Here is a 25231-nt window from a genome sequence, read left to right on the forward strand (position 1 = left end):
TTTCACCGGTCGGCAGAAATGGGAACACCTTTGGGAAAGGAGGCCTAGGTGCTCCCGAGAAAACGGAAAATCTTATTAAGTGTTTCCTTTATTTTTTTTTTACTTTTTTTTTAAAAGAATAAATTAATTTGGTGGCTAACCAAATATGGTTGAAATTTTGAGAATTTTTGAAAGAAAGAAAGAAAACAAGCATTGTAGCAAAGCCAAACAAGCCTTTTGATTATTTGATCGTCTTGATTTGAGTTCCCCAGAGTGACCTTGAGGTGGCCAATGGAAGTGGATGTGATGCATGCATTTCAGTGGCTACATACACGTCTGCACTACCATAAGTTACGCATCATGGTGGCTACATAGATGTATTGTCCACACTACCTTAGTAATTTCATAATTTCAAGAACACTTTGAATCCATGGTATCAAAACCCAGAAAAACGGAAATTCTATTACTGTACGGTCAGCAGATGCAGAGGCATGTTAGGTCTGATTGTGGGAATTCCAGGCGACAGACTTTACAGCCTTAAAGAGTGGCTGTAGGTACTGTCTATCAATGAGCAGTGATTGATGTCATGAAATTTACAGAACTTACTGGAGAAATTTTCTTCACTGTAAGATGTTATGTTGTCAATGATGGTGGGTATTGTGGTGTGTTTGTGCATATCCACTTCTTAAAATTTGTCTCCAACTGAACAGCTAGGATCATCCATACAGTGTATGACCCTTCTACAGTAGGCCCATCATTTGGATGGGTTACTTTGGTCTGTGTCCACGTGTATAAATAAATCCCTGATCTGCTAGCAGCCTATCAGGCAAGTAGCTTATCTTGGTTTCGATCTTAAATTAAAGGACATAACCACATTCATACATTTATACCTCAAGTAGCTTATCTTGGTTTCGATCTTAAATTAAAGGACATAACCACATTTATACATCAAGTAGCTTATCTTGGTTTCGATCTTAAATTAAAGGACATAACCACATTTAAACCTCAAGTAGCTTATCTTGGTTTCGACTCATTCGGCAAATAAGTATGTTTGGTAAACAAGGTACTTATCATCTTGACATTTAAATCAAAAGAGACAAAGGGGTGAGAAAACGCTAGTTCATTGGGAATGCTTTCACTATTATGGACCACAAAGCAATGGTCTTCACTAATTTATAAACAGAGTAATGTTCGCCTACAACTGAGAACATTCTAAGCTAGCATGCAACCCTGTATTTTCATCCCGACATTTCACTTGTGTACGACATTGGTGCATCCTAACAGTAGACCTCACTAAGCAAAACTGAAAGGCGGACATATGAGAATGCGGATTGCAATGATTTTACCCCGAAGATAAAGATATCTTAATGCAGGAACTAAAGTTCAGGAGAGAGGAGGAGTTCAGTATCCAGTCAGAGATCAATTACCCTAGAAAACTCAAATTCAGGCAAGGGTGGTGGGTGAAACCCCAAAAAGCAACATTCAATCCTGACCATTCATTTTACCAGCCTAACAATTACTAATCCTAAACAAAGTATAATTAAATGAGATTAATTTTTATAATTCTTGCCATTATCCCAAAAAAATTTCATAACCTGCTGAATAATGTGTGTAATTGCACGAGAGTAGAGTTGTAGGATTCTGTTTCTAGTTCTGGGAGAAGAAGATCGAAATATCTGAAGGTAATCTGTGGAAAAATCTAAAGATGGAGTGGAGGAGGAAACCAACGGCGACGCTTGTCGGAAAATCGAAAGCTTCGGCAGTGTATAAGGGAAAGGTAGTCATGGTTGAGTTTGATCGTTCTCAGAAAATTCTGAATAGTGAGGAAGAAGGTCCGGGGACGGAGGTGAGAAGTAAGAAGAAAAAGCCGATGAACCTGAAGAATGCTCCAAACAAACTTACAGAGTACCCAACTTTATTTATTGAAGATTTTCCAGAAGGGTGGCTTCCGATTAATTTCGGAGGTGGTGTTACACCATCCCAGGAATTCATCAGGAAATCGGCATTTTGCATTCATTAGAATGAGTCTGGATAGTGAAGTGGAAAAGGCAGCAAAGATGCCTATTGGTGTAAGCTTAGGAGGAAGGAAATTATCCGTCAAGAAGGCACATTTTGGCCCAGATGTCAAAAACAGAGAGGGTATAGAAATCAAAGGGCAGAGATAGAAGAAAATCAGCAGCAATAATCCTACTGTTGAGCCAAACCAAGATGGAAGGATGGAGTCGCATGATGCTGCTGATACTGTGTGTTTCGTCTCATTCAAAAGACGAGAGTTGGATGCCACAGCACTCAAGGTCCTTCTAGGAGGTACTTACTCAAGGGAAAGTGAAGAAGTTAGAAACCAGTTGCAAGGAACAGATACAATGGGGGTTGGGTTTGGAGAGAAGAAACGGAAAACGGGTCGGAAGTTATAATTAATCTAGAAGTATTGGAAAACTCATTGAATGAACTCAAGAACAGTTTCATTTTATCTGTTAAACCAGAAACTTCAAAAAAGGACGTGGATGAATGGCTGATTCTAATGCAGGGGCATTTTCACACTGGGCTCAAGCGAGGTAGCCTGTGGGATGCGCGGACACACTCAGGGTGGCTGGCCCATGTGAAGTGGAACCCATGTGAAGTAGGGCCCATGAGGGGGTTCGGCCAAGATCCTAACCAATGCAATGTGGGGTCAGGGCTATGAGATAAAGGGATTGATTCGCCATGCTCTATCAATTCGAGCTTGTAGAACAAGTGGTTAATTATCATGCATCAAAGTGGTATCAGAGCGAGAGGTCTCGTGTTCGAGACTACTCACCGGGGGATGATTAATGCAGAGGCATTTTCACACCGGGCTCAAGTGGGTAACCTGTGGGATGTGGGGGGGACACTCGGGGTGGGTGGCCCGATACAGAGGAATGGGTGATTAAATCACTTAATGAACATGACACTTGGGTTTATCCCATGTTGGAGACGAATACAGAGCAATTCTTTTTTGCAGTGAATCTCTACAGAAATGATATGGTTTGTAGTATTCGAAAGTGGGAAAACTGGTCGATTTTTGGTTATGAAGAGATTTGGTTCCAGATTTGGAACCTCCTTTGGAGTTATGGATGAATGAGGTCTTTATGAAGATTGGGGAATGCATCGGTCCAGTGGTGATCCTGAATCAGAAGGCAGTGATAATATTTGATATGCTAGGGTGTTGATCAGGAAGAAGAGATTACTTCCACCGCCGAAAGAGATTACGAAAAAAGTTGGGGAGGTCAGTTTCACAGTAAAAATGGTGAGAGAACAGGATATTAGTGAAGCAGATACAGTAGCAAAAGAATGGGAGATCAACAATGATGACATCTAGTGGAAACGGGGAAGATGGAGCATTATTTCCATGCTCCTACACCACACCAGACCATAGAGAAGATGTAGGAAATGTAATAAATGCAAACCTGGTTAATGTGGATACGTGCTCAAAAGGGATAAATGGGGTGTGGTGACAGAGAAGGACCAGGAATGAAGTCATTTGGGGTCCTGTATTTTGGCAAGATTTAAATGATGAGGAGATTATGACTCTGTCAAGGACATTATGTTTGCTGATTAAGTGATATATTCCACATGATGGAAGGGATAGGAGGGAGTGGGCTCTAGAATCTGCTCAATCAAATCGATGGCAAAAGAGTTGGCTGGAAGAGATGTTGAAACCTGTTTCGTTCCTAACATAGGGTGTATGTGGGTCTTGTTGAAGGTGTCTAGGTGGCACGCTTAGGAAAAATTCTACGATTGATGATCTAAAAAGGTGAGGAATGATTATGTCAAATAGATGTGTTGTAATAACGAGGAATCATTGGAATTTCTCCTTCATTGCAGTCTCTAGCCTGGTTTGGATTCAGGTTCGGCAACATTTTGGTATTTCATGGGTGATGCAAAAGTCAGTGGCTGAATAGTGTGGCTGGGCAATATATGCATGGGGAGCAGTGGGCAGACACCATGGTATTCCAAAACAGTTATATAACGGTCATAACGGCTGTTATGTAACAGTAACAGTTTAACTGTTACAAGTTACAGGGCCAAAATGGCCATTACAGAAAAAAATAAACCCATGACGGCTCAGTCACAGCCCCACAACAGTCCGAAACAGATTTTTTTTTTTTCCCAAAACCACCTTGGCAAACACCCTTCGAAGATGGCCTGCCATGCTATATTGTGGACTATCAGGCTAGAAAGAAACAAGTGTGTTTTGTGGAAAGAAATTTCAAGTCCATGTTATCAGCAGCAAGATATTCCAGCTTATTCAAACATGGTAAAAAGATACATCTATTTTGGGCAAAATCCCCTCGGTGTTGTTCACTGCAGACTGGAAAGAGGTACTGAAATGGAGTCCAAGTGTAGACCAGCCAAAAGTCTTGTGGAAGCCTCCCCCCTGTTGGCCACTTCAAAGCCAATTTTGATGGTTGCTCCTTCAGGGATCTAGTTTCTCTCGGATTGATCATTACATTCATGATCACCAGGGTAGATCGCTCATCAAATTCGGTAGCTCAGTGGAAATCCAAGGCTCCAATCATATAGAGACAAAAGCTCTTCTGCAAATCGTTAAGCTTCTAGATCCAATTCAGATTCTTTCCAAATATTGTCGAGGAATCATGTGGCCATTGTTGAGGCATGGTCGGTGGAATTTGGACAACATGCTGAGGGAAGTTTGGGATCTTTGCAGAGGAAAGCAGCTTACCTTCTCTAATGTGGAGAGTGAGGCAAATGACATGGCTAATACTCATGCTAAGCATGGATTGACAAGAGAGGACTTCGATGGCTAGTCATATCGGTCCTAAATAGGATTGTGCTGGGAGCCCATGTTTCCTATAAGTGAATTAGTTGAGTTGCTATTCTATTGTTGGTCTGTCCTCGTTTATTTGGCTTGACCAAAGTATTGTTGCATTATAATTGTTTGCTTCAATTAAAAAAATAAATTAAAAACAGATTGCTCATTAAAAAGAAATGAAAAGTTCAAGGATCCAAGCCTCAAGAGTCATGAAAATTAAAGAATAATCCCACCCCACCTGCACCATCTTCTTTGTAACATAAACATTTGAGCACCTATTCTATCATGGAATATGAGCACGCTCTTTTTCATAGAAATGCACAACAGCGGAATGAAGTTCCCATTCTATCATGTCTCATTTACAGGAATTTGTCAAATCCAACCAACAGTTGGGAATTGTGCCACAATCATCATCTCTGTCAACGATATGACAATCTAACACAGGTATTCAATACTTTCTCTTATTTCTCTAACAAAAATCTCAATACACAACTTCTTGAACATTCAAGCATCCTACCAACTCATGTAGCATCACTAAGAGGTGAGACTAAGCTGGTTAATCACACCATTAAGTACATTATTCCAATATGAACTTCAAACATAATAATTACATTGCTTACCATAAAAAGAAGCTAAAATGGGAAAGCTGGGATCAATAACAAAATGGCTTACTCAATATCATTTAAAAGCAGGTCTCAAAATCTAGAAGAAAAATGTGGAACAGGGCTGAATTCAATGAAAACAGACTTGGTCCCTCCAATGTAAGCAACTGTCCTGCCTCCAATTCCCAATACATCGACATCACAGTTAAGAAATGAAAACCAGCCCCAAAAGAACTAAATCTATTCATCCACTAACTCATGAAAACAAAATGCATGCCACTGCGTGCACAAAATTTCATGACTTATTAGATTAATCCCAAGAGTAAAAATGACAACACTTAAATACATGACATGCAATTTTGACAAATTCATTCCAAATTTAAGTTAGAAACAGTGTGGATAAAGGTTGCAAGAACTAACTTTATAAATGGCTCATCTCAAAGCTATAGAAATGACATCCTAAAGGGGAATTTTAGGAACGTTACTAGTTGGGTATCGTTGCTAATTCTGAACCTTGGGAGCTCTCCTTTATTTTTAACAGTATTCGGTCTCTTCTCATGTTTAAAAATATTTCACTCAAACATGTGGCTAGAAATGTCAATGTTATTCTGGATTATTTTGTGATAGTGAGGAAAGTGGAAATAGGTTGCATGTAGCGTTTCAAAGTATCAGTATCGCTACAAGTTGTGCTAGTAAGGGATATGGAAACAATATCGATATCATTGATTATATCGCCGATAACCGGAAATGTGGGGAAACATAAAGAAAACGGTGGAAATTTTCAATGAAACTTCAGGAGATGCTAAAATACACATATTTGCATATTTAGGAAAAAATTTGGGTATCGTTGCTAATTCTAAACCTCGGGAGCTCTCCTTTATTTTTAACAGCATTCGGTCTTTTCTCATGTTTAAAAATATTTCACTCAAACATGTGGCTAGAAATGTCAATGTTATTCGGGATTATTTTGTGATAGTGAGGAAAGTGGAAATAGGTTGCATGTAGCGTTTCAAAGTATCAGTATCGCTACAAGTTGTGCTAGCAAGGGATATGGAAACAATATTGATATCATTGATTATATCGCCAATAACCGGAAATGTGGGGAACATGAAGAAAACGGTGGAATTTTTCAATGAAACTTCGGGAGATGCTAAAATACACATACTTGCATATTTAGGAAAAAAATCAAAATGAATCCATATATGATAAGTTTCCATTTGATGGAGGCCTAAAAAAAGTATGTGTTGTCATAAGAAATCAATCCAACCATCCCATCTATCCATCCAACAATCTGACCTTACATCCAAACATCTGTCGATATTTCAAAATATCGATAACACACGATATTTCATCAATAAATTGTCGACAATTGGAAAGGAAACGAAAGATTGTGATCTTGATATCACACATGTTACGATAAAGACAATATCACGATTTATCATCGACAAATTAGACAATGGATACAACTATATGCACATAAAAAAATTGAAACGAAAATTTTTTTAATAAACCGATTTTTGGCAATATTGATACATTAACAATATCATCGAAATATCACCGATACACTAGCGATACCAGCGACAACTAGAATTTACACAATCGAAAATATTGGCGATACATTGACGATGTCGATGCATTGCCAATACATGCGACATCTGGAATTTACACAATCAAAAATATTGGCGACACATTTGGCAATGCCTGGAATTTCTGATATTACCAGTGTTATTGATATTGCTACCAGTGTTATCGATATTCTTGAGCTGGAGATACGAATAATATTGGAGATACTTCGAACAACGGTTTCATGGTATTCAAAAAGGCCATAATGTAACCAGCAAAGGTCGTGACTGTTACGCAATATGTGGCCATAACAACTAATTTGAAGAAGGGGGGGCATACTTTTAAATGTGATCACATATTTCCCAATGGCCAGAATGGGAGGATTTTTGTTTATTTTTTCCAATTTGGGAAATAAATAAGTACTCATATCCCCTCCATTTCACTATTCTTTACTCCAAAGCTCTAAATCTCTTACTCTTTCTCTTTTACACCTCTTTCTCTCTTACTCTAATCTCTCTACAACTATTTCAAGTATGTTTATTTTTTACATTTTATAAGTTGTGCTTTTTCTTGTAAATTAAGTTGTAACTTGTAATTTGTAAGTAGTTTCAAGTTATCCATTTATCAATGAATTTTCTTTGTTCGACGTTTTTAATAATTAATTCTCTTTTAGTATAGATTGTTGATTGTGTTGTTAAAATTTATATAATATAATATAAGTAATTAAATATAGAACTTAATGAAACACTCAAACTACAATGAAATAAGTAAAATAACCCAATCCAATCATGTGTACTAATTAGGCAAAATTTTCCTTCTTTTTTAGAATTTTTTCCATTTTTTTCATTTTTCATTTTTTTTTAATATGCGATGGCATATGCGATTTGACAACATTGTTCAGGACCATAAGGGTCGTTATGGGGGGTGTAACAGCCATTACAAGCCATATCGTAACGGCTATTACAGCCTGTATATTAACAGCGGCCACCGTTACCGTTATTAAATACCTCGCTGTGTTGTGGATTCACGGATCCTTCATTGATGTAACATGCTTCATTTCTAATAAAGTTTGTGTCCATTGAAGGAACCCAAAAAAAAAAAAAAAACTGTTTCTATGGATAAGCACTAACCAGTGTCTTTCCTCTCTTTATCAAATATCCACACACGGGGACGAAGGATATAACTATACAAATGAATATCCCAAATACAAATTTACTATTATATCCGAGTAAATACTATTTCTAACCTCAGAAATAACATGTTATTTCTTTGAAATCCAAAATTACAATGCAATATCGAACGAGACCCATAAAAGCAACAAAAAGAAAAGGAAATTCAAAAACTAAGGTTGAACAAAACTAACCCTTTTTACCCCTTACTTAAATTATACTGTTCTCAAAATATACCGCTTAAAATCGCTTCCCATCAATACATTCCTCTGCTGTTGTTGAGAATCGACCCAAGAGTTCCCAGGACCGCAAAGGCGAGAAGCGGGCTCACGTCCAACGTATCGAAAACCGGCGGGATGATGTTCCTGAACAAGTTCAGGTATGGGTCGCACAGGTCCCTGATCGCCGACAATGGCTGCCGGTCCCATGGGATGTTTGGGAACCAGCTGAGTAGGACGCGGACCATCAGGACCCCGCTGTAGATATCGAGCCACTTGGCCATCCCTGCTGCGACGACGGTCAACGGGGTGTTCAGGTAGCCGCTGGGCCGGTCACGGATGACCGCGAAGAAGAGGGGCCCCACTGCACAGGCCATGTTCCCACGAAGGTTCTGGATCGTCGCCAGCTCATCGGGGGTGGGAGCAAGGCAGACCCTGCCGATCTTAACAGAGAACCGCTGGATGACATCAACGAAGAGTTTGGAGATGGAGAAAGCGACAGCGAGGATTGACGAGACAGTGCGGGTAGATTCAGAGAGAAGGTAATTCGACGATGATGACGGTGAAGATGACGTGTCAGGTGGGGTAGCAGTGGAGGAGAGAGCTGAGATTTGAAGGGATGGGAAGCGTTTGGCCGTGGGGAGAATGAGATTGAGGGGTTTTGGAGAAGGGAGATGAGAGAGGTAGAGGCGTTTGGATGGAAAGGAGAATTTAGGGTTAGGGGTAGGGTTACGGCTAGGGAGAAGGAAGAGGGTTCGAGGAGCAACGACGAACGCCATTTTTTTCTCCTATCGCAGGCAAAAGCGCTGTGGCGTTTTGATTCCTAACCGACTAGTTGGAAAGGTCGAGAGAAGGGGCGCGGATTGGGAAATACCCCACCAGGACTTGCCTGCAAACGGACGATCATGTAGGGGTTCTGTGGGGCCCACCCTCTTGTATACGTTTATCCACGCCGTCCATCCATTTTGACATATCATTTTAGGGTAACGGCCCGAAAAGAAGTCCGATTGAAGTCCACACCACAGGAAGCAGTGGGGGTTGAACTCCTGCCGCTGAAAACTTCCCAGGCCCACCGTGATGTTTGTTTTCCATCCAGCCTGTTCATGATGTCACATAGACCTGTACGAAGAAAGAACATAAATATCAACTCCACACTACTTCCTGTGATGTGGTCTACTCGATACTTGGATCTAACTCCTTGTTGGGTTCGTGCCTTGAAATGATCTTTCAAAATGGATAAACGGCGTGGATAAAACATATACATCACAACAGGCTTCACAGATCTCTTGACAAGACCGTCCGTCTCTAGGTAGGTCCTGTGTAGAGTGTAGTACCCAATCCGCGCCGAGGGACAAGATGAAATATGCCAAAACTCGATTACAAGGTGATATCTAAGCCCTCCATCAGGTGAGCCACGGAGCTCAAGATATTCTCTCCTAATAACCAGGAGTGGATAGCACGCTGATCAGTTGTTTTTCTTTTTTCTTTACACACCCACCCACACCACATGGGCACTTAATAGCATTGGCACACTCATCATGCTCCGACAGGTGAATGCTTAGAAAACTTTGGCCAAATTCGTTTACGGTGGTATGATTGGGCCCACCAGATAACTCCACCAGCCTGATTATTTCAGTTGCGGCTTCCATGGATCCGATGTGGATCCCTGATTGTAGGGCCCATCACAGTGTATGTGTCTTATATCCATGTCATATTAAAATATGAGTCCAAAACTGTAGTATATCCAAATTTTAAATGGACCATACCACATGAAACAGTGATAATTGAAGGCCTGCCATTAAAAACTAACCGGAGGCTGCTGAAATGTTTATTAGCCATTCAACCTATCGTTAACGTTGATCTAAAAACTGTAAATACCAGCTTCATCTAAAACTTTTGTAACTCCTTATAAGTTTTTAACTATCAATTACCACAATTTCCCATAATATGGTCCATCTATTGTATTTTTAGGTTACACAGACACCTCACCCTAGCAACGGTCAAATACCTTATCTTGAATCATGTGACATGAGTTATAAGCTTGGAAATGCCCGAAGAGTACATCACTATCAACCTAAACTATAATAAGGCACATGAACTCAAGTAAGCCAGGAAGATTCAATTAGCTAACTTAGAATACCAAAACTTAATCTAAAATGGTCAACGTTTCCCTTAGGCCGCCTATAAGGGATAATGGCCCATCATAAATTTACTCCAAAATACATTAAGTCTTCCGATCATCTTCTGTGCAATCCAACCAAGAAGCCCACATCGGTCATAAATTTTGCATCTTGGCCCCAACAATATCACAAGGCCGGCACAACTATATTTCTATCAAACAGGATATTCTTCCATCTAGCAAAATCATTTGGCCTAAAAAGTTACCATTATAAGCTAGTTTAACTCTTTTTCTGCCTGACCCACTGATTGTGACAGAAGCACTAGGGCACCCCTAAGATCTCTCCTCCCATCAATTCATTGGTGTATACATACTGCACAATTCACCACGCCACATGCCTATCCTTCAACAATGCCATGCATGCAATGCTAAATAACATTTAATATAAATGAGCAAGATATAATAAGCATGAGTTAAAAGCAATTACTTTAATATTTTACTGGTACTGTCTTAGTTCTTCCTCTCCATTAGGTCATCTTGTCCATCGTGCTCTTCTTTTAACCACTAAATTTATGCATTCGGCCAGTAAATGAAAAGGAATTAAGTATCATTAAATATGGGCCATTAATCCAATAATCTTATCGTTAACCATTGATTGGAAACTTATCTTTTATGGTAGCTCCACAAATCAAGGGACAACTTTATTTGATGAGTAAGATCATCAGATAGTATAATTTTTTATTCCAGAGGCTCAGATTAAGTGAATCTCAAATTAAACCCTACCAATATAAAAACAAATGTCTGATCTATGAATTTAATGATTATCCAAACAATTTGCATAATAGGGTTTATTAAGTGATTTTAGAAGTATATGGGACCCTAATTAATGTGTAGATTTTTATAAATCTTTAAATTTATTTAGAATTTCCCTTAAGAGTGGGCCCACATGTACAAATAAAATAATTTGTGGCCTTGGCACGCCACCACAATTTGGCACCAAGTCCAATATCCCCGGTCCCAAGTTTCTACAGTGTGATGTATAAGGATTTCAAGTATTTCTTGATTTTTAATCAAATCTAGAGTAAATCACACGAAAAATGTAATAAGAATTCTAATCACCTCAACCACTGCAGAATTTAAGTTCATGTCCACAAATAAATAAATAAATAAATATATAACAAGGGTACCCACAATCACAAGTAAAATTCGTTACTCTCTACACCCAACTAAATAGGGCCTTATTACGATGCTTTCATTATTAAGTAAACGTGGTAGGACATAATTTAAAAGAATATAATAGTAATAACTTAGTCTTCTAAGTATTCCTCCTTGTGATCATTATCCTTTAGATTAATTCATTCAACTGAAATGTCCCAAACAATGGTGAGCTACAAAGCCGAGTGAAGACGACCTAAGAAAGTTTTCCAAAATAGGTACTCCATACTTTCTAAAAATAACTAATTTCCAAAAAGACAAGTATTTAAAAGAAAGAAAGTTTCCAATACAACAATCATAATAAAATACAACATTAATGATCATAATGACCCACAATTAAAATTTTGCCTATAAAGCATATTCATGAGATTATAAAATTTTAAATATATGATTGTACCTGTTTGAAAATATAAGCGTGCACAAGGATTACTATAAATCGCGATGTGGTACCAACTGAGCTGGGGTGTTTGGCGCATGGTATTGGAAGGGATCAATACCTAAAAACATATTGCTACGTTTTAATCCGTAGCACGACTGTCGTCGTCCCGAGTCAATAAGTCTAAAACCTATGGCTACGGATGTAATCCGTGGCCATATCTTCAAATAGCTACGGATATAATTTGTAGCAAATATTTTTGTAGCTACAGCTATGGATATTATTGGCAGCTAAAAACAGTGTTGGATCCGTAGCAATATGCTGAATTTTATAACAGCTATGGTTGTCAAATTACCAACTACGGTTAATATTTGTAGCTATTTTCTACATTAAAAAAATTTATAATCATGCATTCAATTACCACCTGCATAATCATTCATTCATTCAGTCGATTACAATCATTCATTCAATAGTGAATTAATTACAATCCTTCATTCAATCAAAAGAAAGTGAGCATAGAGAGTGTCTTGGTAACCATGGAATCCACACTGATAATAGACTGAGAGGTCAGAGTTTGATCGGAAGGCGACTGCTTGTGACATTTTGGGGTCTGCTGTGTTCTTGAAGGTCATGTCTCAGATTATGATGCCTCGGCCAATGACTCCTACACCAGGAAATGACATTGATTAAATGGTTAGGATTAACTAATGACTAATGATATACTTATTGGTTTTGTTGTCTGCATGGTCAACTTTTCAAATTAATCAAGCTTTGAGACATCTGAAAGGGAAAGGTACTGGAGGCTTCCGTATTTATCTCTAATAAACATGCACACCATTACTTTGGAGACAACTTTCAGATAGTATTAATCTCTCGATAAGCAATTGCATAAGTGAAATTAAAAATAAAATCTTCATCTCTTTTTTGTAAGGTAAAAATTTTATTAAAAAAATCAGAAATTTATATTCTCCAAAGCTCGCTACTATTTATATTAACCAATGAATATGTCTATATTAGAATCAAGTACTTGCACCTCTATTTTCTTAATAACCTCGGGGAACAAACACCCAGATCCATAGCTCAACTGACAGATTGAGTGGAGATACCTCATTTCAACACTTGAGGTCTTGGTATCGATCCCTAGCAGGGGTGGCTAACATGGAGTGTGTGTACTGACATGGGTGTGTACTAACAAGCTAACCAAAAAAAAAAACCTCAGGGAGTAAAAGTAGATACAACACTTGCAGCCAAACAATGGAAAGTCAGTCTCCTAGTTAGTTCCCATTATAGAAGAATTTAGGAAAACCAACTCCTCAAACAATCCTCATAGTTCATTTCTTCATTTTCTGCAATTTTCTCTAGGATAATTTTAAGTATTGGTGGAGATCCTCTTAGCAAATCAAATGCATCGAACACACATATCTTATGCATACTGTTTACTGTTTAATAGGCATAATGCATTGAGTTGCTCTTGCATTTAACAAAATAATTTGAAGTACATCCAGGTAGACCTAGCAACATGATGATAGGTAATATACATAAATTTTTCATTGAACAAACTATTGAAGTTTAGAGTTAAGATCTTTAGAGTTATATAGGGTAAGAACTAAGTTGCGTGATCATTCTAACCAGGTGTTGCTCCTGCTTCGAATTGCATTTCCAAAATCATGCTCCCACTTCTGAGCTATTTATGCATGCTAACATTAACAGATGCCTCCCACTCCCGCACCTGAATCATTTGTGACTTCACTTCACATTTCATGCAATTATCAGTAGGTTTCCCATGTATTGCAAGACACATGAATTGCCTATTCATTAGCCAAAGAGATACACTCTGGTGTGTCTCTTTATATTGTACAAGCTCTGCAACTTTCTATAGTTGGTACTTGCACTCTCTCACTTTAACTCTGAAGCAATCGTTCATCGAGAAAAAAAAAGGCAGAAAAGAAGGCTGTACAAGTAAACCCCACATGAACAAATGCCCTCGTGGTAAGCTCCTCACAAAACCCATCCGCCAATATTTCAAGCCCCAAATAAACCAAGCAAAAGTATAAGATGGGGAATAGCAACTACATTTGAAAACAACATGTAACATATAAGGTGCACCAGTGCCCATTATAGTCTTACCTCATAGAATTCCAAAAAGGTTAGCATGACATTGTGTCACGCCCCAAACCCGAAAATCGGATTCACAAGAAATCTCGATCACCGAATTCGGTGCCGACAGCCTCCGTAGTACCCCATTCTCGGCTCCCAGCGTCCATACGCCAGATTCCGATCCTGGGATCCTACAAGGAGAATTTTTTTATTTTTATTTTACTCGCAACAAGCATAACCACAAGATTACCCAGTTCACAAAAGCAACATCATCATCATATATCCACTAATAAAATCAGTTGAGTACAATGCTGGAAGGATATACATAAATAAAACCAAGCCCCAGAAGACTGTCGCACGCTCCAAGCTCAACATTGCTGCAACGAAACATCACCTGCACGCATCTATCGTGCATAAGCTTATAGAAAGCTTAGAGGGTGGTGTAAGTGTGTGTACAAGGTAAGTGCCAAGTGTTCCATATCAAAGTAATCACATTAAGCGGAAGTACTGATAAATCCATGGATCATACAATATCAGGGTACACAACACAGATCAACTATGCAAATAAGATATTAAAGCGAGCCAAATATTAGATGCCGAGGATACAATGTCATAAATCACACAATATCGAAAGTACTTGAAATCCATAAATTGTGTAATGTCGAAATAAGCAGAAATATTGACAAGAGCATGAATTGTCATAGTAAACAGAATATTGACATGATCACAAACCATACGATAACAGAGTAAGCGAAAATATGGACAAGTCCATGAGTCAATCAATGTCAGAATATGCAATGTAGAACAACTATGCAAAAGAGGAATCATAGATAGCCAAATATCAGATGTAGAGGATGCAATACAATATACATTTCTGATGAATAACACAAATAGCATCAGTCGTACCTAAACCATATAAATGCAGGGACACAATAATCCAAAATGTCGTATGCCGCGAATGTCGTGCAATATGCGGTGCGAATGGAATGACCATGCTGGAGTGTGAAGTCGGGATGATAGTACGTAGTATCGCAGGCTATGGGGTCCATCACAAGGGACTTCTATCCAAACCAGTCCCATACCTAAATTTGGATAGTCAGACCCAATGTGGTAAACTCCTGATCTCAGGTTAGTCGCGCGCCCCAACCGAAATCCTGGCCATTGCGAGGGCACACATAACAAATAGTTGCGCACCACCAACCCGAGTGGATAGTGAATGAATGAATGCATGAATGAGTATGCAACTCCTGCTCACTAAATCCACATATCAGTACAGTTCCTCTCTCTGGGATCGTCACCGGGGTTTAGTACACTCCAAATGGCACTGTCGCTCTCCTAGCCGCACAGTCCAAGTGAGCGTAAGAAACCTCACTATCCGCCTGGCCAATAGTCTGCCAATACCTATCCGGCACGTCGATAGCGGACCCATTTACGAGCTGGTCAAACTCAGCCTAGTATTGCCCCCTACCCTCGGGCGGGTAAGGCCACACCCCCTCCCAACCGACCACGACACAGTGGGAGACGCGGCCTCCTGGTATTCGGCACTCGGGCGCTCATGTATCCACTCGGTCTCGACGTTGGGGCGTCTCCTGGCCACGGAGGTTTAGGGATTTTCACCCAGGGACATCTATGGCGCCCGTATGCTAGAACCAAACATTTTCGGTGTCCCATTTGGCCATCCACGATATGCGTGTGGAGGCTACGACCCTGATGTCGCTAGGGCGTACAGTAATCATAATGCGAGATGCATGAGTCATACAATCCAGTCATGCATCAATCCTGCGCACACCGCGTGCTCATGTGAGATAACCTCCGCCTATCAGGGAGTCTCATAACAACATGCTCAATGACATATGCAATGATCAACCACATCTCATAACAAACATGCAGATGATGCGTATGGGCATGTATCATGATGTTATGCTGACACATACTCATAACCGGTATCAACAACCGGCATCGACAATCGACCTCGACAACGTGGACATCTAACCAACATTGCCCCCAAGAAATGGCCCATATAGAGCCAAACATATAATGGGCCCACAGCCTCACACGAAGTCCTGATATACAACATAGTGGGCCTTACTCAAGGGACACATATACACAATAGGCGGGCCCTGCTCATGGGCCTCAAGTACATCATAATGGGCTTCATAGCCTGGTCCTCAAATGCATCCCAATGGACCTCATCGCATAGGCCTCATATACACATCATAGACCTTAAACAAGGCCTGGATGCACATCACAATGGTCCTCAAATACGGGCCGCATATACATCGCATCAGGCCTCAACAATCGGCCTGGATAATCGGTATCGATAATCAACATGTATAAAGAAGGCGGGGTCCATAGATGGACAACTAATCAGCAATAATGTAAAGATCGGCTCTCGGCAGTGGTCAATCAATCTGATAGTACGGAGCCATCTGTCTATAGTGAATGGGGGCCCACTTATTTAGGTTAACGTACGAAGAGAATGGGCCTAACAAGGCCTAAGGGAAGGTCACCATGCGGGCGTTTAACCATCATTACCCAAAAATGTGGACATTCAACCAACACTACCCCCAAGCAGTGGTCCACATAGAGTCAAACATAAGGTGGGTCCAAATATCTAACAGGTGGCCTCAAGTAATCGTCACAGGTGGCCTTACACATGCAACACGTGGGCCTACACATCACGGTGGGTCGATACATTGGGCCGCACCATTAGCCTAATATGCATATCACGGTGGGTCGCATCATTGGGCCGCATCAATGGGCGTCAATCAAACAAGTGGGCCGCATTAATGAGCCGCACTAATGGGCCTTTTACACATCAAGTCGGGCCTCGATAACTGGGCTGGAAACATGTCATAATGAGATACGACATACGGGTCGAAAATACGATGCAATGGGCCTCGACCCATGGGCCGAAAATACATCTCTATGGGCCTTACCAAATGGGCCATAAACACATCCTAGTGTGCCTTAACCATGGGCCTCTAACATATCACAACGGGCCCTGCATCAATGGGCCGCACTAATAGGGCTCATGCACATCAAGTGGGTTGCGTCAATGGGCCGCACGAATGGGCCTTATATACATCAAATGGTCCGTAATACATGGATCGAAAATATATCTCAATGGACCTCACTATATGGGCCATAAACTCATCACGTCGAGCCTTTGCCCATGGATCTTGAATACATCACAATGGGCCACAACCCAGGGCTTCGAATACACAATAGGTGGGCCCTACACATGGGCCTATATACTTCGCAGGTAGGCCCTGCACATGGTCCTCAAATATACATCATGACGGGGACCTAAGATAGTTTTCCAAAATAGGTACTCCATACTTTCTGAAAATAACTAATTTCCAAAAAGACAAGTATTCAAAAGAAAGACAGTTTCCAATATAGCAATCATAATAAAATACAACCTTAATAATCATAATGACCCACAATTAAAATTTTGCCAATAAAGCATATTCATGAGATTATAAATTCTTAAATATACAATTGTACCTGTTTGAAAATATAAGTGTGCACAAGGATTAATATAAATTGCGATGTGGTACCAACTGAGCTTTAGGGGGTGTTTGGTGCATGGTATTGGAAGGGATTAGTGCCAAAAAAACATATTGCTACGGTTTTAGTCCGTAGCACAATTGTAACCTATTGCTATGACTTTAATCCGTAGCCATAGCTTAAAATAGCTACGGATATAATTTGTAGCAAATATTTCTGTAACCAAAAGTACCTACAGCTACGGATATTATTGGTAGCTATAGTTTTTATCCCTGTCTGTTGTCAAATTTGTGGTGCCAAAATCAATGTTATGTTATATATAACTTGCTTAAGTGAAGCTCTCTCAAGGATCAACATTCATGAACAAGCTAAGCTCACATCAAGCAAAGCTCACAAGTACAAGGATCAATCTTAAATGAAAGAACTGCTCACAAGACAAGACTCAAGATCATAAGACTTCAAGAAGCGTTCAAGGCAGTTTGTACACTTTCAAGATTGAGCTACATCAAGGTTTGATCTACATCAAGACTTCAAGGCTCATACTTCAAGGTCTCAAGTTCGAATGTTTCAATGTCCATACTTCATGGTTGAGGTTTGATTGACCATAGGTTGACCTTAGAAGTAGGTCATTTTGGATACATAAACCGAATGTTTATTTTACATGTGATTGGTCTGTTCTTCGACTAATCCTAAGTCTTCTTCGACTAGTCCTAGACTTGCTTCGACCAGTCTAAGAAATTCCTCGACCAATCGTGAGTTTGTTACAAAATTTCGGATAAAATCTGTTAGCCTTCGACTAGTCCAGGAATCTGTTCGACCAGTCGTAGGAACAGTGTCAACTGCTCTTCGACCAGTCGTACAATCTTCGACTCGAAGTCCAGCGAAGATTTGCAGGACCTACGACCAGTCGTAGGAGACCTACGACCAATCGTAGAACGGTCAAAGCATATCCCGCCGTATTTTTCAAATATTCTTATGGCTTCGACTAGTCGAAGAGCACTCTAGACCAATCGAAGACCCGATCTTCTCACTTATAAATAGTGCACGAATCTCAGAAGAAATCATCGATTTAATTAAAGTATTCAAGTCAATCTTCGTCGAACTTCTGAGAGATAATTTCGTGCTCCATCTAAGCTAAGTGTGCTTATTTAATATTCTCTTTCCTTAGCTTTATTTAATTGATTTTGTTTCGGCTATTCCAATCCGATTTGATAAGAGGAATTGTTATTCCCTTTCTTTGGAATCAAAATCAATTAAGGCAAGCCCTATTTGGTTTAATTTAAAATCTATTAGAATTAGAACCATTGTAATCAAGTATTGGACATTGAACTTGGACATTCAATCATCTACTTTGATTTGGTTCTACCGGGCTGCTACAACGAAGGAGATATTCGGGTATTTTACATATTGTAAATTCCTTTCTATTATTTTGGTTTCTTTCAAGATTTGCCGGAAAAATCTTGTTATATTGGTTATCTGAGGAAAGCCAGGAAAACTCAGAAGTGGGATTTTTTTAATTGTGTAAGCCCACATACAAAGACACAATTGTAAGGGTTTTGGGTGAACTGGGAAAACCTATTTTTAGTGAACGCTAATATCCCTGTGTGAGGATATTAGGAGTGGAGTAGCTTTTTGTGTGGCTGTTGTTTACACTTGGTGAACACACAGGAGAACCACTATAAACCCTTGTGTTTGATTGATTTATTCTTCTAATTTTTAATTATTCTTTTGTGGGATGTATGTATGGTGGTGAATGTTGTAATTATTTAATTCAAGCTTTGTGAGAATGTTGTAATAGCTTAGAATTTATTTTCTTCTATTCCTTTATCGCTTGATTTTCAATTTCATTTGAAAGTTGTTCCAGCAAGGTTGCCCTGCCATTTTTATGGTGTATGGTTGTCCCTAGAACAATACATTTTTAATTACAAGTTATTTCAATTCAGTTTGTATTTATTTTTATATTCCTATTCGGTTTGAGACTTGATACAAAGATCTTTCTATAAATAAGGTTGTCCTACCATAAACTCTGTTTTGGTGTAAGGTTGTCCTTAGAATAACGTTTGTATCAACCTCTCAAGATCTGAATTTTGAGGTTATTTTAATTTCTTGCATTGTGATTTATTTTGGCTATCATATTCTTTTTAATTCCGCTGTTATAAGTTTTATTTGGCATTTCTGTAACCAAAAGTACCTACAGCTACGGATATTATTGGTAGCTAAAAGCATTGTTGGATGCGTAGCAATATGCCGAATTTTATTATAGCTACGGTTGTCAGAATACCAGCTACGGTTAATATCCGTAGCTATTTTTACATTAAAAAATTATAATCATTCATTCATTCAATAGTGAATTAATTACAATCCTTCATTCAATTAAAAGTAAGTGAGCATAGAGAGTATCTTGGTAACCATGGAATCCACACCAATAATAGACTGAGGGGTCAAAGTTTGATCGGAAGGTGACTGCTTTTAACATTTTGGGGTCTGTTGTGTTCTTGAAGGTCATGTCTCAGATTATGATACCTCAGCCAATGACTCCTACACCAGGAAATGATATTGATTAAATGGTTAGGATTAACTGATGACTAATGATATACTTGTTGGTTTTGTTGTCTGCATGGTCAACTTTTCAAATTAATCAAGCTTTGAGACATCTGAAAGGGAAAGGTACTAAAGGCTTCCGTACTTATCTCTAATAAACATGCACACCATTACTTTGGAGACAGCTTTCAGATAGTATTAATCTCTTGATAAGCAATTGCATAAGTGAAATTAAAAATAAATCGTCATCTCTTTTTTGTAAGGTAAAAAAATCAAAAATCAAAAATTTATATTCTCCAGAGCTCGCTACTATTTATATTGACCAATGAATATGTCTATATTAGAATCAAGTACTTGCACCTCTATTTTCTTGATAACTTGGGGAACAAAAGTAGATGCAACACTTGCAGTCAAACAATGGAAGGTCAGTCTCCTAGTTAGTTTCCATTATAGAAGAATTTAGGAAAACTAACTCCTCGGACAATCCTCATAGTTGATTCATTTTCTGCAATTTTCTCTTCGATAATTTTAAGTATTGGTGGAGATCCTCTTAGCAAATCAAATGCATCGAACACACATATCTTATGCATACTGTTTATTGTTTAATAGGCATAATGCATTGAGTTGCTCTTGAATTTAACAAAATAATTTGAAGTACATCCAGGTAGACCTAGCAACACGATGGTGGGTAATATACAGAAATTTTTCATTGAACAAGCTATTGAAGTTTAGAGTTAATATCTTTAGAGTTATATAGGGTAAGAACTAAGTTGCGTGATCATTCTAACCAGGTGTTGCTCCTGCTTCGAATTGCATTTTCAAACTCACGCTCCCACTTCTTAGCTATTTATGCATGCTAACCTTAACAGATGCCTCCCACTCCCGCACCCAAATCATTTGCGGCTTCACTTCACATTTCGTGCAATTATCAATAGGTTTTCCATGTATTGCAAGACACATGAATTGCCTATTCATTAGCCAAAGAGATACCCTCTGGTGTGTCTCTTTGTATTGTACAAGCTCTGTAACTTTCTATAGTTGGTACTTGCACTCTCTCACTTTAACTCTGAAGCAACCATTCATCGAGGAAAAAAAGGCAGAAAAGAAGGTTGTACAAGTAAACCCCACATGAACAAATGCCCTCGTGGTAAGCTCCTCACAAAACCCATCCGCCAATATTTCAAGCCCCAAATAAACCAAGCAAAAGTATAAGATGGGGAATAGCAACTGCATTTGAAAATAAAATCTAACATATAAGGTGCACCTACCCATTATAGTCTTACCTCATAGAATTCCAAAAAGGTTAGCATGACATTGAAGTCCACATCATCAGTCAAGACTTGACGTAGGGCATGTGGTGTTAACCATGTAATTTTTTGGCCTTCAACCTCAGCCTGCACAATTGAACAATATGAGCATAGTAAATAGTAAAAAAGGATGCGTAGGAAAGGCTAACCCATTCCTTCATAAATGCTTGATCGTTTTAACAATAGGTGGCTAAATAGTCAAGCCAATCTTCTCAGATCAAGTCATAATCCAACTGATTCAGCACCTAGGGCCGCATGGTATTCAATTTAATTCGAGTCGAATAAAATTCTAGCAATACCCGACACTTTGCATATTTGCACACGTTTAATTAAAACAGAGCCATTCACTACATGTATGGCTATGTGATCGGCATTTCACATATTCGCACACATCTACCTGTGAAAATCAGGCCAGTCCAGTCACTTGGTGGGCACACATGTTACATACATGTCTTTCTTACTTGACTACTGAACTGGCAGCCACAAAACATACATGATAGGACCCACTTAACAAATGGACAAATGGACAAATGGCTAGGATCTCACACACACATGCCACATTTGAATGTTTGGGACAGTAAGGTTTGAGGGAAAAAAAAAAAAAAAAACAAACAAACAAACAAAAGATAGAAAACTGGATTAGCTGACAAGTGACCCTCTTATCACTCCATATCTGACAAGAGAATCAGCAATCTAATTTGCCTCTTTTAGAGTGAATATGGAAAATTTGGATACAACAGAGGAAACACAACAGTGAGGATACTTGCAAGCAGAATTATTATTTTTGTTTCAGTTGGCTATATCCCACATGTTCACGGAGGAAACTTAATAGTGATGATACTTGCAAGCATTTCAACCATTTTGGATTTAGAATTGGCAGGCTTTCTTGTCGCCTCAATTAGTCCCCATGAAATTTTGCATGATATCAACATGCCGATATATATTATATTTTCTTCTCTTTTTTTCCTCTTTGGTTTCCTTCTTTTCAAAAATGTTATATGGAGATGAATTAGAAGTGACTAGAAGACCCTAACAACAAATCAAACATGTCATCTGGAGTTAGAAGAGTCATACCGCCAAGAATCAACTCAACATCTGGTCTACCACTTTCTGATGCCGCCTCCCAAGCTTCACGGACCTTCAAAATACACACATTCACACTCAAATGCACACACACACAAAAGATAAAAAGAAAAGAAAAGGAATGCTGAACAATCTGCTTTGCTCCAACTATAAGTTGTGGCAACTCATCCACTGTACATGCGGCACACAAGCACCCAACCAGGCCCATCAAAATTCTGAAATGGAAGGTTCAAAAAGATTATGGTCTCAAGTCCAAAGTTGGTTGGCAAGATTTAGACAGCTTAAGTGTTCCGAGAGACCCATGATTCAGGTAGTCCAGAATCAGCATGGATGTATGCTACGTGTTCATCATTAAGTTACCACAACCCCTAGTGGTGACAATCACACAATGTACTCTACCAGTGGGTCATTGGCCCATTGTGATTAGAGCCAAGGTGTGTTGTATCGGCAGTTATGTAACAGTAACAGTGAAATCTAAAGGCACCTTTCATTAACATCCAACTGTCCTGACATTCACTCCAATACCAGAACATCCATTGCAAGTATGTTTGACTGATGCAAGCTTATAATTCTTTGTGAATTAATGATTTATATTATGCACTAGGCAAACTTTATAACTAGGAATTATTTCAATGTTTATGAAATCATTGATATTGATTGAACCTTCTACAAGTATGTGACCCTTCCATTTTCCAATAAAAACATGTTTCTCACAAGTGGCTATTTCATCCCCATTAAGCAATCAGATCTATTCTACCCAGAGATTGGGTGTGTTCATTGATGGTAGAGAAACCTACTGATGATTTTATGCATATTGTCTTTCTTCTTGCCGAACCACAAAACTAGCTATTCTAATCCCAAAGTACTTGTTAATGACAAGTAAGAATTTCTGTAATTTTCTTAAATATGCAGAAATCAGAAGCATTCAGGTGTATTATTAGTACTAGTTCTTTCATGAGCAGAAAACTTACAGCGGGGCTTTTGTCCATTTCTATGAACACTGCTTGCATCTTGCCATAGATTTCCGAGTTGTTGTCTTGCTGTTTTATGCCTTCCTTTGCGGTCTTTAGCATCTTCTTGCGAATTAGCTGCACATCGCCAATATCCAATTACTTCAGCAAAAAACTACATCAGTTTTTTAATCAACAATGCAGCAGCAAAATCTTTAGAAATCCTTCAGTTAACCTGTCTTTCTAAAACAGAAAAGCTTTTGACCCACCGCATTTAGACAATGGGACCCTCTTGTTGAGCATCTTGGATCTCACAAATATGTGGCAGATTGGCATGTAGAAGCCATGAGCCCCTTGTAAGGTTCACTTACATAGTGTCCATAAAAATCAATCCTAGCCATTAAGACACTAAAAAACAAGAAGATGAAACACAGAGCGAGAGAGGGCATCAGTATACACACCCAGGACAAAAGATCACCATCCATGACATGGGCTTCTAGGACCAATGAAAAGAACTCCTGAAATTAAATGAAATCTAATTGTGCATTAGAAAAGAAAAATAGCTATTTTGATAACTGGGCAAGCTTTAAAGCAATCAACCAAGTCAATGAATCTTATCCGCCCGTCTTTTGAACCATTTTCAATATTTCCAGTGTAGGGTGCTTTTGGTTGCACTAAATATCATGAAATTTCATGGTTAATCAATCTAATTAGACGAAAAATATCATGAAATTTCATGATATTTGGTGCAGCCAAACGCAAGCTTAGCTACAGTAATTTATGCATCAAACTTGATTGGCTCGCTACCTGTACGATTTCAGATTGATTCTGATTTTTCAAGTGACTAAAACTGGTATGCACGCATCTATACGGCTGAAGATAAGCATCACATATAAGCATATGAAAGAGGAGATTCACTGTACACATATAAAAGATCCTGGCCATTCACCAGGTGTCACAAGACAGGTTCACTCATCAGGTATGCCACATGTGCATGCTGGATATAGATGATTGGTACTGTCTGCCAACCAAGGCAAATCATTAACCTGGATCTTGCACATGTGAACAATGCTTGCACTTTTCTCCCAAATCTCCTCTTCAATCAGCCTTACTATGAACCTTCCCAGCATTTCTATATGTTCAAACAGCAGAAGAATTCTACCTTGCACAAACAATGCAAAAAGATGTCCTTAGAGAACCATGAATCATCCAATATCACCGATGTGCCTTTCTCAAAACCAACCGTGTTTGCGTGGTCCTTACGAAACCCATATAGAAAAGATTGGAATTCATCTTTTCAATAAATTAATTAAAACAGACTCATATAGAAAAAACTATTTTACAAAATCTTTTCTGAGATAACATATCTTTGATTAATGAAACAGCCAAAGAACAACTGTGAGATCCAAATCGATGGGAAGCACACCATCAACAAATTGAAGCAAGAAATTTTCTAAAACTGAAACAAGAGTCTCAAATCTCATTTACCTGTTTCTGAAAGCATAGGACATACGAAATACCTCAAGCCGATTTCATCAATTCCTCATTAAATGGAACAAATTTGGGCTTTCCCTATGTAGTACCAAAACTACAAGAAACAAATACTTTTCCTCAGTTCGCTGATCATATGTTCAAAGTAAGTACAGGAAGCAAAAGCAAAATTAGAAACAAGACCTTATTGATATGGTCAAAATCATAAAGTAGAAC

At 38.9% G+C, this 25231-nt stretch overlaps 2 protein-coding genes across 5 annotated transcripts; both read right to left on the reverse strand.

The window, feature by feature from the left end:
- Positions 1 to 8284: 8284 nt before the first annotated feature.
- LOC131237144 (ylmG homolog protein 1-2, chloroplastic-like) lies at positions 8285 to 9171 on the reverse strand. Its single transcript, XM_058234812.1, has one exon. It carries the CDS (start codon positions 9100 to 9102, stop codon positions 8362 to 8364), a length of 741 nt encoding a protein of 246 aa, XP_058090795.1. The 5' UTR covers positions 9103 to 9171; the 3' UTR covers positions 8285 to 8361.
- Positions 9172 to 12472: 3301 nt separating this feature from the next.
- On the reverse strand, positions 12473 to 25006 carry LOC131237145 (uncharacterized). Of its 4 annotated transcripts, none has more exons than XR_009167064.1 (6): positions 24571 to 25006; positions 23986 to 24042; positions 23546 to 23662; positions 22566 to 22629; positions 21468 to 21578; positions 12473 to 12697 (listed from the first exon to the last, which is right to left on the reverse strand). XR_009167064.1 is itself a non-coding variant. In XM_058234813.1 (5 exons), the coding sequence occupies exons 1-5, from the start codon at positions 24652 to 24654 to the stop codon at positions 12674 to 12676; spliced, it is 393 nt and encodes a 130-aa protein (XP_058090796.1). In that variant the 5' UTR covers positions 24655 to 25006; the 3' UTR covers positions 12473 to 12673. The 4 variants fall into 4 exon arrangements, 2 of the variants coding, with proteins under 2 accessions (XP_058090796.1, XP_058090797.1); XR_009167066.1 differs by lacking the exon at positions 12473 to 12697 and adding an exon at positions 20046 to 20181; XM_058234813.1 differs by lacking the exon at positions 22566 to 22629.
- Positions 25007 to 25231: the final 225 nt, after the last annotated feature.

Source organism: Magnolia sinica, chromosome 2 (genome assembly GCF_029962835.1).
Source record: "Magnolia sinica isolate HGM2019 chromosome 2, MsV1, whole genome shotgun sequence".
NCBI classification, from domain to species: Eukaryota; Viridiplantae; Streptophyta; class Magnoliopsida; order Magnoliales; family Magnoliaceae; genus Magnolia; species Magnolia sinica.

Excerpts from the sequence above, each read along its gene's own strand:
- LOC131237144 (XM_058234812.1), bottom strand. The coding sequence starts at position 9,102 with ATGGCGTTCGTCGTTGCTCCTCGAACCCTCTTCCTTCTCCCTAGCCGT.
- LOC131237145 (XM_058234813.1), bottom strand. The coding sequence starts at position 24,654 with ATGCTGGGAAGGTTCATAGTAAGGCTGATTGAAGAGGAGATTTGGGAG. Across the intron at positions 24,043-24,570 it reads TTCACATGTGCAAGATCCAG|GAGTTCTTTTCATTGGTCCT; the intron begins GTTAATGATTTG and ends ATTTAATTTCAG. Across the intron at positions 12,698-21,467 it reads CCTTTTTGGAATTCTATGAG|GAGTCATTGGCCGAGGCATC; the intron begins GTAAGACTATAA and ends TTCCTGGTGTAG.